This window comes from Pseudorca crassidens, chromosome 10 (genome assembly GCF_039906515.1).
Source record: "Pseudorca crassidens isolate mPseCra1 chromosome 10, mPseCra1.hap1, whole genome shotgun sequence".
NCBI lineage: Eukaryota > Metazoa > Chordata > Mammalia > Artiodactyla > Delphinidae > Pseudorca > Pseudorca crassidens.
The window spans coordinates 62,750,973-62,763,960 of record NC_090305.1 but is presented as its reverse complement, the minus strand read 5'-3'; the positions used below and the strand labels follow the sequence as shown (position 1 = coordinate 62,763,960).

General features: G+C 45.2%; 1 protein-coding gene and 1 long non-coding RNA gene across 6 annotated transcripts in view; one reads left to right on the top strand and one right to left on the bottom strand.

Annotated features, from left to right (window-relative positions):
* LOC137232318 (uncharacterized) overlaps positions 1-12,988 on the bottom strand; it is a 557,085-nt gene that overhangs the window by 346,022 nt on the left and 198,075 nt on the right. The window lies entirely within an intron of this gene.
* Positions 1-12,988, top strand: part of MYRIP (myosin VIIA and Rab interacting protein) — a 221,280-nt gene that overhangs the window by 134,517 nt on the left and 73,775 nt on the right. For all 4 annotated transcript variants that reach the window (XM_067754015.1, XM_067754014.1, XM_067754012.1 and 1 more), the window contains exons 4-7: positions 2,959-3,095; positions 8,537-8,617; positions 11,929-12,026; positions 12,253-12,333. In XM_067754015.1, coding sequence (XP_067610116.1) covers positions 2,959-3,095; positions 8,537-8,617; positions 11,929-12,026; positions 12,253-12,333 — 397 coding nt within the window. The remainder of the gene's footprint in view (positions 1-2,958; positions 3,096-8,536; positions 8,618-11,928; positions 12,027-12,252; positions 12,334-12,988) is intronic.

Below are 12,988 nucleotides of genomic sequence, written 5' to 3'. Positions count from 1 at the left end.
CTGTTGGGTACGAGCTTCATCTGTTTTGTCACTCCCCATATCCCTAGCACCGTGCCTGCCATGTAGGGCACTCAATAAATAATGAGGAATAAAAGAATGAATGAATGAACAGATGAAGGAATTCATGCACAGACGCATATTCCACTCTGCCTTCTGTTCCAGCAAGATGCTGACACAGGGCTCCTTCCTTCTCATCTACCCTTGCCTGCAGTTGCGTCCGTTCAGGGGGAAGCTGGAGATGTGAGGGTGGGCCAGGGACCCTGCAGCGCTTAGCCAGTCCATCCTGGGTGCTGGCATCCTCACGGCCCTCTCCCCACACCTCTGCCCCAAGAACTGCATGTTTCCTGTGAGTTTCCTCTGAGCCATGAATTTTAAAATAAGTGAAATAAAAGCAGTAATATCAAATGAAGGTAATCATGACTGAGTCTTCCCTGGGGCTTCCAGAAAAGCTCTCCACATTAATTCTAAGTCAAAACATAATCCAAAATATATCACTTCTTACAGAAAAGCTTTCTAATCTCCAAATCAGGCTGTAGTTGTGCAGGTCATTCTCCAAGGATTCAGTGCTGTCCTCCCACCTTCCAGCAGCCTAGTCAGTGCCCTGATTCCTCTCTCTGACTTGAGCAAGTCAAGGCATTCTATTTTTGAGGTCATCAATGTGTTTCTAAATGTCATAGAGTTTTGATATAACCAGGGACTTAATGGAGAGCTCATCCTGTGATGTACTTGAAGCATTAGGATTCTTGATTGCAAATAATAGAAACCCAACCCAAGAAGCCTTAAACAAAAGAGAGAATTTTATTGGCTCATGTAATGGAAGAGTCCAAGGGTTGACCTCAGGCTTGGGTAGATCCAGGTGTTCAAAGTACATCAACAGGATCCTTTTCCTTCCCGCTGTCAGATCTGCTTTTGTTCAGACGACCACAAATAACCCCCCAAGTAATGGCAAAGGTGGCCCCAGCAGCCCAGGCTTTCATTCTGCCACCAAGCCAGCCCAGCAGAAAGGGAGCATCTCTTTCCAACAACAGTAAAAGTCCCACCTCAGACCTTGATTGGCAGGTCTGAGTCATGTGACTACCCCCAAGGCTGCCAGGAGGAGGGGCCAGCCTTTCCAGAAAAACATAGACTCAGTTGGGAAGGAGGGGGAGTGTCCCAAAAGGCAAAGAAGAATGAAGGGCACAATAACCACTATCGTCCACCCCCTACCCTTGTGGACCTGTCCACCTGCAACGCAGAGCCCTGCAGCAGCAACTTCGCGGAGGTCAGGTGCTCAGAGAGCAGGGTGGTGTGCAGGAGAGGCAGCCTGCAGAATATCTCTATTCTAGAGTCACAGTCCTTTTGTGCTTTTAAAGCTCTCAAATAAATCATAAGCCTGGAGGTTATGATTTCCAAGGACAGTCTTCTTCTATGTGTCTGCTTCTTTTTCATTTTATTCACTAGTTTGTTGTATTTTTTAGATTCCACTTATAAGTAATATCATACAGTATTTGTCTTTCTCTCTCTGACTTATTTCACTTAGCATAATGAATATAGTTCATCCGTATTGCTGCAAATGGCAAGATTCCATTCTTTTTTATGGCTGAGTACTCATCAATCAACTTTATTTATTTTTGTTTTTTCTTTTTTTCTTTTTTTTTTTGGCTGTGTTGGCTCTTTGTTGCAGCGTGCAGGCTTCTCTCTAATTGTGGTGTGTGGGCTCCAGGACCCATGGGCTCTGTAGTTTGCAGCGCACAGGCTCTCTCGTTGAGGTGCGTGAGCTCAGTAGTTGTGGCAGACGCGGATTTAGTTGCCCCGGGGCATGTGGGATCTTAGTTCCCCAACCAGAAGTGGAACCCATGTCCCCTGCACTGGAAAGCGGATTCTTTACCACTGGACCACCGGCGAAGTCCCCATCAATCAACTTTAAAGTGGACCTCTCAGTCTGTGAGTCCCAGCCCTTCTGCCTGCTTTGTAGAACAACGTTCTGTTACCTTTAAGTTGTCACTTATTTAGAATTTTCCAGATATCTAGAAAATCTCTGATTCCCATCTCAGCTCTATAGATTTCTTTCCCTTTGGATATCTTCTCACATTTCACTGGCATCTGAGGAGGAAGAGCAGCTGAACGTGTGCTTGTTCATCCATTGACTTAGAAGAATTTATATTCATTTTGCTTCTCTGAACTTTTAAAATGAGTACGCGTCATTACATTCATAATAGAAAAATAACAACCAAAGCTATTCTTAAAATGGGAGGGGTTTAGAAACATGTTTTGGTCAGGCAGAAAAAAGAAGCATTGTGTCAGTGATTTGTACCGAGCATTATAGCACTGACCAGGAAACCACCTTCCCACAGTGCTTCAGGCTGAATAAGAAAGAGGCTGCAGAGTTCTGCCATAGAGCCCAGGGTCTCACCTGTGCTTTTTATCCTCCCAAGCTGAATTAGAAATGGTATTAATGCAGTAAGAGTGTCAAATATAAAGCCTGCTATTAAACAGATGCGTCAGCTAGTGGCTTCAAGTGGCGAGCATTTATCAGCTTGCTCTTTGGATGGACGCAGGTGCATGGTTCTTCTGCTGGTCTTACCTAGGGTCACTCATGCGTCTTCAGTCAACCGGCAGTCGATGGCCTCACTCACCTGTCTAGGGATTGGCTGGCTATTGGCTGGGGCAAGAGGGGGGATTGGGCAAAGTGTCTCTTGTCATCCCAAAGTCTATCTTGGGCTTGTTCACATGGCGATGGGTTGCAGGGCTTCCACGAATAGCAAGAGAGGAAGCTGTCAGGCTCTGGACTCACACAGCATCACTTCCACCAGTCTCTGTGATCAGAGCAAGTCATAAGGCCAGCCCAGATCTACGGAGTAGAGACCACCTCTTGATGGAAGGAGCTGCGAAGTATTGTGGCAACTTTTGCAATCCACCATTTCATAATTCTGTCCTTTAATGCTAATTTTCTGTTTTCTAATTCTGTGTTGTCCTCAGGGTTCTGAGGACCCAGTCTCTGGAATGGTTCTACAATAATGTGAAGAGCCGCTTCAAACGCTTTGGCAGCGCCAAGGTCTTGAAGAACCTGTACAGGAAACACCGGCTGGAGAGCGGAGGGTGCTTTGACATCCTAGGTACGCTGACTGCCTGCCATCTGGGAGTCTTTGGGGGGTTGGCAGGAAAGAAGAAGGCCTGGCTTGGAGGCCCTGTACACTGCGGCACACTCACCTGGGACAGAGAAAGTGGCTTAAATAATCTGGTTCTAGTAAGGAGCAGAAATAGAAGGACATGTACCAAAGATTCTAAGTTTTAAGTCCTTTGATTCCCGCATCTCCACTGGGCTGGATATGTTAGCAGCTGGGAGGACCAAAGTGTTTCTGCATATTGTGGACATTTTAATTCCAAATCCCTAGAAATGAAAGATTCTTGACCATCTTTCCCTAATGATTACAACACTGGAAATTCATCTTTGTTTGGTTGTGTAGACTAGGTCTGCACTCAGAGGATATGCCCCCCACTCCTCTTCCTTCCTACTCCAAAATTCTATACATACCAGGCCCAGAGTTTAATGTAATGGGAGAGTTAGAAAAGTCTCAGCTTCCTCCCAGGAAGTTTAAAGGATGAATTCTACCTATGCTGTTAAGACAACCAATGTAATTAGAATGAGAAATTATATTCTTTATTCCTATTGGACCAGCCAGTGGAGAGAAATGGTTGTCAGAATATGAACAGCATGTCCTCCAGAAAAGGCTATTTTTTTCTGTGTAGAGGAAGATTTTTTCATCACTTTGCTGACACAGGTAAATGCTTTTTATCCTTGAGAAAGAGGGAAGAAAGAAAATCTCATATGGAGGTTTTTCACCATCATTATTTTACATTGTTGTATTCTCAATAAAGTCTTTGGTTGTGTCTAATCAAAAATATGCCAGCCACTGAGACAAGGGGGAAATAGGATGGAAGCATTAAACACGGAGACTCATTAGGGTCTTTTGTGTTAGTCGTTAGAATCTCTGTCTTTCGAACCACTCAGGAAGCCTGTAGCTAAGACAGCAGGGCTGAAGGTCTCCACGTATTATTTTTAACTGCTCTTTGCTGATTTTTCTAAAAATGTTTCTCTAGGAACAAAGACAAAAAAGAAATAAAGCTTAAAAGTAATCATGTTAACAGTAGGTTTTCAACCCAAGGAGATACCTCAAGAAGGTTCCAGAATAGAACTGTCTCATCATTTGCATCCCATACTTTCTTTCTTGTTCATCCTTGTGTCTGCTTCAGGTACCACTTTACAGGTCACCACATTCACATCTCACAGATGTTCTCTACTGCTTCATGCAAAGTGAAGGGGAGAAGCAAATTCATTTGGAGAATCCTATAAACAGCACAACTCTGGTCTCTTTCTGTTTCTCCCTCGGGTCCCACAGGTGGAGCAAGGGAACATGAATTACAAGTGGGCTGGCAAAAGGCTTTGAAATGTTCAAGTGTCATTTTCAAAGGTGTATCATTTGCTGGGAATAACGCTGACACTATTGAAGCAGATTTAGGTCCCAGGCCCTCTGTGATTCACCACATCTCTCATCTGGGCCTCAATCACAGCACTTATCACATTGCATCCAGGTGATGGTTTACAAAGCTCCTCTCCTGCTGGACCAGGCAGAAGCAATAGCTTCTTCATCTCTGTGTTCCCAAAGTGTGGCCCAGTGGCTGGCAACTCTTAGGTCCTCAATATTACACAATTCAGTCTTAAAAGCACTTTGTGGGTACCAAGACACTTCATAGAAGTACTAGAATCAGTTGCTTTAGCATGATTTGTATCTCATTTTAAACTAAGATTTCCTTTTGAGCAACAAGAAGACAAGCAGGCAGGAGACAATTTATGAGATGGTACTCAAATCTGTAAAGTCGTGATCATAAAACAGTGAGAGCGATTCTACATACCACCTAGAAAATTGAGTTACACCTCAAGCATGGAGAAATCTCCCGTGTGTAAGTAGTGTCCTGATTATGTCAGATGACCGTGGAGACATCAGCGTTAGCTTCTACCTACAACCCAGCACCTTGGTATGGTTGTCATCTGCCATCCTCAAGCCCGACTACACGTTAGAGTCACCTCACGAGCTTTGAAAAAGTGCCAGAATCGTCTTCCACCCCGTCAATTACTTCCAAATTTCTGGAGGTGGCCCCGGAACAGATATTTTCTAAAGTTCTCTGGGTTATTTTAAGACACAGCCAAGACTGAGAACCTCAGCTAGAACTTCACTATAATTTGTATGGCAGAGTTCTGAATAAGATGGTTCCATCTTCAACTCCATCTGAGGGTACTTAGTTTCAGAATTTTGATTGTCAGAACATAATCTACAGGGTGCAAGACCTGTGCTCTGCTCCAGGACTCTCAGTATAAAACTCCTTTTATCTACGAAACATCTCCATTTCATGGACCAGTGTAGTTTGCCATAAAAAAACACTCAGTCCATTGAAAATTCATTGAGTTCACAGAATCTTATGGGTTACCCATCACATGTACCCATTGCACAGCCATCAGTCCCAAGCTCACTTCCTCCTCCTGCAGCCCATATCAGGTGACCAGATTAGGCAGAACTGGAGACCCATTCGTTTTGTCAGATAAATCTAAGACTTACTCATTCCTTCAGTAAACATTTATTGAATGCCTGGTTTAAGACCTGGGAGTGACAAGATGGGTAAGACCCTGCCACCTCAGAGCCAACGTTGCAGTGAAGTCAGAGAAATAAGTAAATAGATTTATAAAAAAATGTATAATGTCCAACGCTCATGTGGTTTATCTGATAGATTCAGTGTGACATTTTTAACAGTTATTCTAAAAAGAAGCACTACATGAAAAGATGAAAGTAGCCCTTATTAATATACTTAATCCCTAGACAATTTGGTAAATAATACATACATTTATTTAGTATTGGATAAATAAAATGGGGAAAATAAATCTTGCTTTTATTTATTAACGTGATATATCTATTTTTGACACGATTCTTGGAAAGGTCTATGACATCTTTCATGTGGGATTTGACTAACAACATGGTCTTTTAAAAGCACTGAGTCGCCTGAAATTGGAGGTTCCTGCAGCTCATGGAAGCTCTGACTTGATGTCTGGCTGCTGTGTCAGTGCTTTCCGAAACAGTTCAGTTGCTTTCTGCCCTTGGAAAAATCCCATCATCCTAAATGACACAGAAGCTCCCACCTATGAATTTAAAGGGACACAGGGAGAGTTGTTGTACTAGAAGATTTATAATCATGGAAATCCAGAGCCTGTCCTGGTCAGCGCAGTTCTCCCAAAGATGTTTTCAGATCTTCTCCACCCCCATCAAGCTCCCCACCACCATCCCCGTTGTCTCAGGAGACAGCCTCACCGCCTCCTTCGCAGGGCAGACCGTGTACACCTCCGCACCTGATCCATCACCTTCCATGAAGGTCTCAAGTTCACGCAGCCCTTCTGTCTTGCCTTTCAGCCTCTCTCTTAAGCGGTTCCTTCCTATTGACTTGTAAACATGCCCAGTCTCTCCCATTTCCTAAGCCCTTCCTGGACTATAGATTTTCCGCCACTTCTGCCCTGCCATGCTCTTTCCCATCACAGGGACACTCCAGAGGGTGGGCCACACTCTCAGCTTCCTCTCTAGACACCCACCCTCTCCCTCTTCCAAGCTGTCCTCCACACAGCAGCCGGCGTGCACCTTTACGTGTGTTTAGAAACACACACCTAACCAGATCACCCCTGTGGAGACTTTACTGTCTTCAAGTGGCTTCATGGTGGGACAAAGATCAGAACCCTGATGTGGCCACTGTGACCTGTGCGGTCTGCTGCCAGCCCACCTCACCCCAGGTTCCCTCTCCTCTTGCAGCCCAGCCACCCTGCCTCTGTTTTAGCTCTTCAGATGCACCCTGCTGTCCCCACTGCCTGTGCCTGTGCAAGTTGTTTGCTCTGCCCTGGACTCCCTCCCACCCCCACACCCTTTTGGCTGGTTACTTACAGTCTAGGTCAGTCTTCCCTGCTGAACACTTGCCCTATTCTATGAACCACCCAGTCACAGCACTCAACATATCTATAGTTTTATATTTATTTCTATAAATTTTTGGTTAATGAATTCTCACTCACTAGACTATCAAGGTTGTCAGGGCAGCGAGGATTTCTGGCCTTGCTCACCAGTACGCCCTAACGCTCAGCCCAGGGCCAGGCATCTACTAGATGCCCATGAAATATTTGCTGGATGAATGAATGGCTGCCAGATGCAGCCAGGCCAAAGTGAAATATCTGCACTTAGATGTATAGCCTGGGAACTGAGGTGATGACTTACCCTAAAGCCTTATTTTATAAGTGAGGAAATGGAGACCCAAGAAGGTAAAGTCACTTCATTATGGTCACAGAGCTGGAATAAGTGACTATGGGTCTTCTGAAAGGCTGGTCAAAAAACACAAGCACAGAGAATAGTATATGGTCAGACTGAGTCCCCGTGGCAGGCCACACACTAATGACCTATTTCATAAAGGTAGCAGCCTGCTGACCCCGCTGTAGATGCCTACAGCAGTGACCCTAAGAGTTCCCCCACTGGAGCCCCACGCAGCCCATCCAAGGAAGCACGGGCTGTATTATGTGTATCAAAGGTATACTGCTTAGTTTGACTTGACATCAAGAGCATTTCCCCATTTTGAGCTAAGAGCTGTAGACCCACATTTATTTTCTTGGTTCTATCAGTGTTTTCCACCAGCATCCAATTCAAGAATTTTTTTGAGCCCCCTGCTGTCTCAGTGCTATCTTGGGTACTGGTGATACAATACAGTAATTTAAAAGGGAAAGAGACATCATCCACACCTCCACACCTTCAAAGATCTCTTTTGATGAATTAATACGTGAACACAAATGGTAAATCCCCAACTTAAAAAAGGTTTAGCCAACTGCTCTTCCCAGCCTGGAACCAAGATAGGGTGTGTGTTCAACTGAGAGAAGACCAGAGAAGAGGCAGTGGGCCTTAAAAGATCAAATGCCATGGCTTACCTTGTCTTGCTCTGGGCTTGTTTCCACTAACTGCTAATGACACTTTACTCACTGGCTAAAGGCCACTGTTTAGATTGATGCCATGGACAGCAGCTAAAGACCAGGCATGCAGTGTCTCATCACCCATCATGAGCAGAGTTCTACCATTATCACAGTTTTTCTAGTACGGAAGCCAAGTGTCCGAGAGGTTAAGTAACTTGATCAAGGTCACACAACTAGTCATTTGCAGGTCCAGGAAATGAGCTCATATCTCTGACTTCAATCTATTATTCCATGTTTGATTCTATATTGCCTCCAAGGAAGACTCTGGAAGAAAGTTGGGGGTGGAAGCATTGCTACACAAGGAATTAGTATGAGAAAGAAAAATGTGACTGGTCAAAATCTGTAGCATTACTGTAGAACCCAGTGATTCCCTAAACCCATTTGCAAGGCTAACAATCAAAGTGGGTAATGGTGGTCCGCCAACTCAGTGACACAGCGCACTGGGCTCACTGAAGACCTTGGATAATCTTATATCTCTCTGCCTCCTCCTCCTCTCTCTCTCTCCCTCTCTCTCAGGAGGAAGCTTTTTTGACGCAAACCTGGAGAATGAAGGAAGTATTTCAGGCAGTGACTCAACATTTTATAGGCAGTCAGAAGGTAAGTTTGCTTAAGGGTTTACACCTAATGGGAGGTTAGAGCATTATAAACACCTTCAGACCGTCAGGGTCCCCCATGGCATTGGAACCACTGATGCAACTCTGTTATTGTGTGTGAGAGTCTCCCTGGGTCTTCTTTTATTGCCATTTTTGTGAATCCATCATCAAAATAGGTGAATATATCTAAGGAGTAGCCTAGAGAAGTACATTCCGTACCAACCACTAGATACTTACAATCAACTAGTGTGTGTTTTTCTGGAGTTGGAATATGACAATCAACATACTCACTTGTGCAATTAATATTAAAATATTCTTATAAATAATGTACCATTTACTGATCAACTTTTACTTTTTTATGCCAGTACAGTCATCCCCTTAGAGCAAAGGTTAAAAGCAAAACAGACTTCTTCCAATTCCAAATAAAACCTCCTCCAACACTCCGGCTCCTTCTCCAAAGTACTGGGTGTTGGGAACAGGTGTCTCCTAGTCCCCCTGGTCCTGTGGCCCCCCACAGTGCTTCTGAACTCTCTCTGTTTTCTCCTCGGGCACCTTCTCATGAAGGTCTCATCCTCTATCATCCTTGCTGCCTTCTCCCTGGGAGAAGTCACATGGCTTTGGTGCACCTCTGTCTGAATGCCTAGCCCTTACTTCAGCCCAGAGTTCTAGACTCAGTGTTCTGATGCTTGGTCACCAAGACCTGCAGCCCCTCCAGGGATCTTAACTTCAGCATATCCCAGTCAAGCTCCTCAGCCACTTAAGTCCACCAGCAAGACTTATCTTTTCCTCAATCCCCCTCCCCGCTTCCACCCAGTCACCCAAGTTCCTATGGGTTCTATTTGCAATCCCATCCTTTTCTTTCTGTTCCAAGGTCTATGGCCTGAGCACCTCCCTACCCTCAACTCTCCTGTATTAATATTAATTTCAGTAACCATCTATATCAGCCAGGGTTCTCCAGAGTAACAGAACCAATAGGGTATGTACAGATAACACACACACACACAAAAAGAGGTTCGTTTCAAGGACTCGGCTCACACAACTGCAGGGCCTGGCAAGCCCACAGAATAGGTCAGCTGACTAGAAACTCTAGTAGGAGTTGATGCTTAAGTCTTGAGGCAGAATTTCTTCTCTAGGAAACCTCTGTTTTTGCTCTTAAGGCCTTTCAACTGATTGGATGTGACCTACTCACAGTTTCAAGGGTAATCTCCTTTACTTAAAGTCAACTATTGTAACCATAACGTGGACCACACCTACAAAACACCTTCATAGCAACACCTGGGTTAGTGTTTGATTAAACAGCTGGGTGCTATAGCTTCACCAAGTTGACACATAAAACTAACAGTCCCCCCCACCTGACTGGTCCTCTGAACTTCGGTCACTCTGCCTCTGCTTTCTTATCCTCCCTCCACACCCCACCAGTTTTTATCTCTGAAACACCCTCTCAAGCCTTCACTTTCAGCCCAAACATCTTAGCGCTCCACTCCACCTCATGCCAAAACCACAGACGTGGCCTCTACCCTTTTTGATGGCTCTAGGCTCTTCCTCTCCAGGGCTCTGTGGAAGCTGGTGACTATCCCCATCATAGGATCTCCAGCATGCCTCTTAGCAGTTAGCTATGCACCTGATCACCCAATAGCTCGGAAAGCACATGAGAGCATGGGCTCAGCTCGCGTCTGTCGAGGCATCACTGGGACCCTCAGAGACCCTAGTGCTGGGGAGGTCTTGGTGCACTTTGAATCAACAAGAATTTGTGGGGCGCCACTTCTATGAAGAATACATTGATTGGTATCTTGAAGAAGAGAGATGGGAGATACAGTGTCTGTCTCCAGGGAGCACTGAATGTAGTGACAACTTAAATTTTATAGACTCTTCTTATAGAAACACTGGGGAAATTATGTGTTCACTCAGCCACCTGAGGGGTGCCAAGCCCTGAGCTGGGTTGCCCCCGTGTGTCTCTGTCAGGACTGTCACAGCCAGCCTGTGATGTCCTTGTCAGCTGCCTGGCTAGATGGTTTTGACTTTAATTGGGTTGGTTTGGGAGATTTTGTTATGTTTGCCAAATGCCACTTTCTGTCCACATGTGTGTCTTTAGGAGCCTAAGAAGCTTGAATTAAGTATTTTAATTAACGGATTGATTAATTAATGAATTGATATATTTACACCTTGTCTCATTCTACAAAGAATCTGAGGCAGCTTTCAGGAGATATGCATGTGTTAAATAATGCATGACTAGGAGATTATAAATGGAAACAGGAGGTTGAAATCGGGGAAAAGGAGACATAGGCAAGCAGCCCCTGCAGACCTCTGTTCTTGTGCCTGATGTGAATCGGGCTTCTGGGATGAACTGAGAGGAATGATAGAGATTCTCACTTTCAAGTAAGAAGCAAAAAATCTAGTACCTCCAGGAAGCAAAAGTCTTCCAAGTATTTGACTTCAAAAAGAATTTTGTCACCTGCAGAAGTCCTTTGACTTGGGAAAACTTCCGTTTGTCACCATATGCAAAAAATATGTTCACTAAATATATGATAGCATTATTTTTAAAAATCATGTTGGCTTGTGTTTATCTCACTTTTGTGGTTAAAATCACAGGATTTGGAGACAGAGAGCCCTGAATTCAAATCTCAGCTCTCTGTCTCACTGTGCAACGTTGGGTGAGTTATTTGACCTCTCTGTGCTTCAGTTCTCTCATCTATAAAATGGTGCCTACTCAATGAGTTGTTGGAAGGATCCACTGTGATCATGTATGAGACACTCAGTCTGCAGCCCAGCACGTGGTTGAGCTCAGCAAGATCGGCCAATGTTATCGATAGTATGGGTTTAGAGTCTAAAAAATTCTTCCATGGATTTTGTGTTTGCATTAAACCATGAGCACAGCCCTCAGAAGATTTCACAATTTTCCTCCCTATCATTATAATGATACATTACGTGCACAAAATAAAACATAATCTTTATCTGAGAAAGTGGATGAAGAACCGTTATTTCCTTATATTAAGTCCTTTTGTCCAGTCGTCTTTTTTTTTTTTTCTTTTTTTTTTTTGCGGTATGCGGGCCTCTCACTGCTGTGGCCTCTCCCGTTGCGGAGCACAGGCTCCAGACGTGCAGGCTCAGCGGCCATGGCTCACGGGCATAGCCGCTCCGCAGCATGTGGGATCTTCCCGGATCGGGGCACGAACCCGTGTCCCCTGCATCAGCAGGCAGACTCTCAACCACTGCGCCACCAGGGAAGCCTTGTCCAGTCGTCTTTAAGCCACTTTGTATGTTTTGGAGCTTGTCCTTGCCTTTCAGAAAGCGGTCTATGTTCTGTTTCCTGTCTAGGACATAGCATGATGGACACATTGGCTGTCGCCCTACGGGTGGCTGAAGAGGCCATCGAAGAAGCGATCTCCAAAGCAGAAGCCTATGGGGATAGCCTGGTATGCCCACCCCGGCCCCCGTCACAACGTCTGTCTGGGAGGAGGTGTGGGTGGAGTCCTGGCTGCCAAGAGAAAGTGCAGGTTGTGGGGAAAACATCATCATGATAGCCACCCTTGACTAGAGCCTATCCTCCCCCTGCATTTGTGGTCAGGACTCCTCAGAAAGCGATTGCCAAGTCTCCCAAACACACCCACAGCTCACGACATTCTCTTCCTCTCTCTGCAGGACAAGCAGAATGAGGCCAGTTACCTGCGGGACCACAGGGAGGAGCTGACTGAGGAACTGGCCACAACCATCCTGCAGAAGGTAGGTGGGCCCTAGCATCCAGATGACTGCAATTTACCACCCTGGCCTGGACCAGGGCCTTTGGTGAGCAGAAGAGCCACCATAGGCGCCTTTGTTGTCTTGGGCACCATTTCTTCTCTTCTTCTCACTTTCTCCATTGTACTCTGGGGCTAATGCAGAGGGGTTGAATTGCCCTGCAAAAACTAAGCGGTGTGAACGTGGTTGCCTTTAGGGATTGAGCTGGTGGGTGAGGAGCCAGGAACCCAGCCCAGAGACCTTCGTACAAATGGACTCATTAAATCCAAGTGGCCATGCCCAGCCTAGCAAGCGGTGCAAACAAGCTGAAGCCTTCCCTCGTGATGCTTGGTATCTGCCCCCTCCTTAGGGCTTTCAGACACTTCCTAAAGTCAGGATGTACGGCCAGAGACTCTGGGTTTGCGATCCACTTCCACTATTTATGAGCTGTGTGTCCTTAACTGATAACCTCTGAGCCTCATTCATCATCTGTAAAATGGGGACAGTTATAGTACGTAGCTCTTAGAATTATTTTGAGAATTAAATGAGGTAAAGCATTTATGGTGCCAAGCACAGAGACTGGCACACAGTAGGCACTTAATAAATAGAAGTTGTCAGCATTGTAAAAGGACTACTTGAAAACTGTAAAGTGATGTAGAAT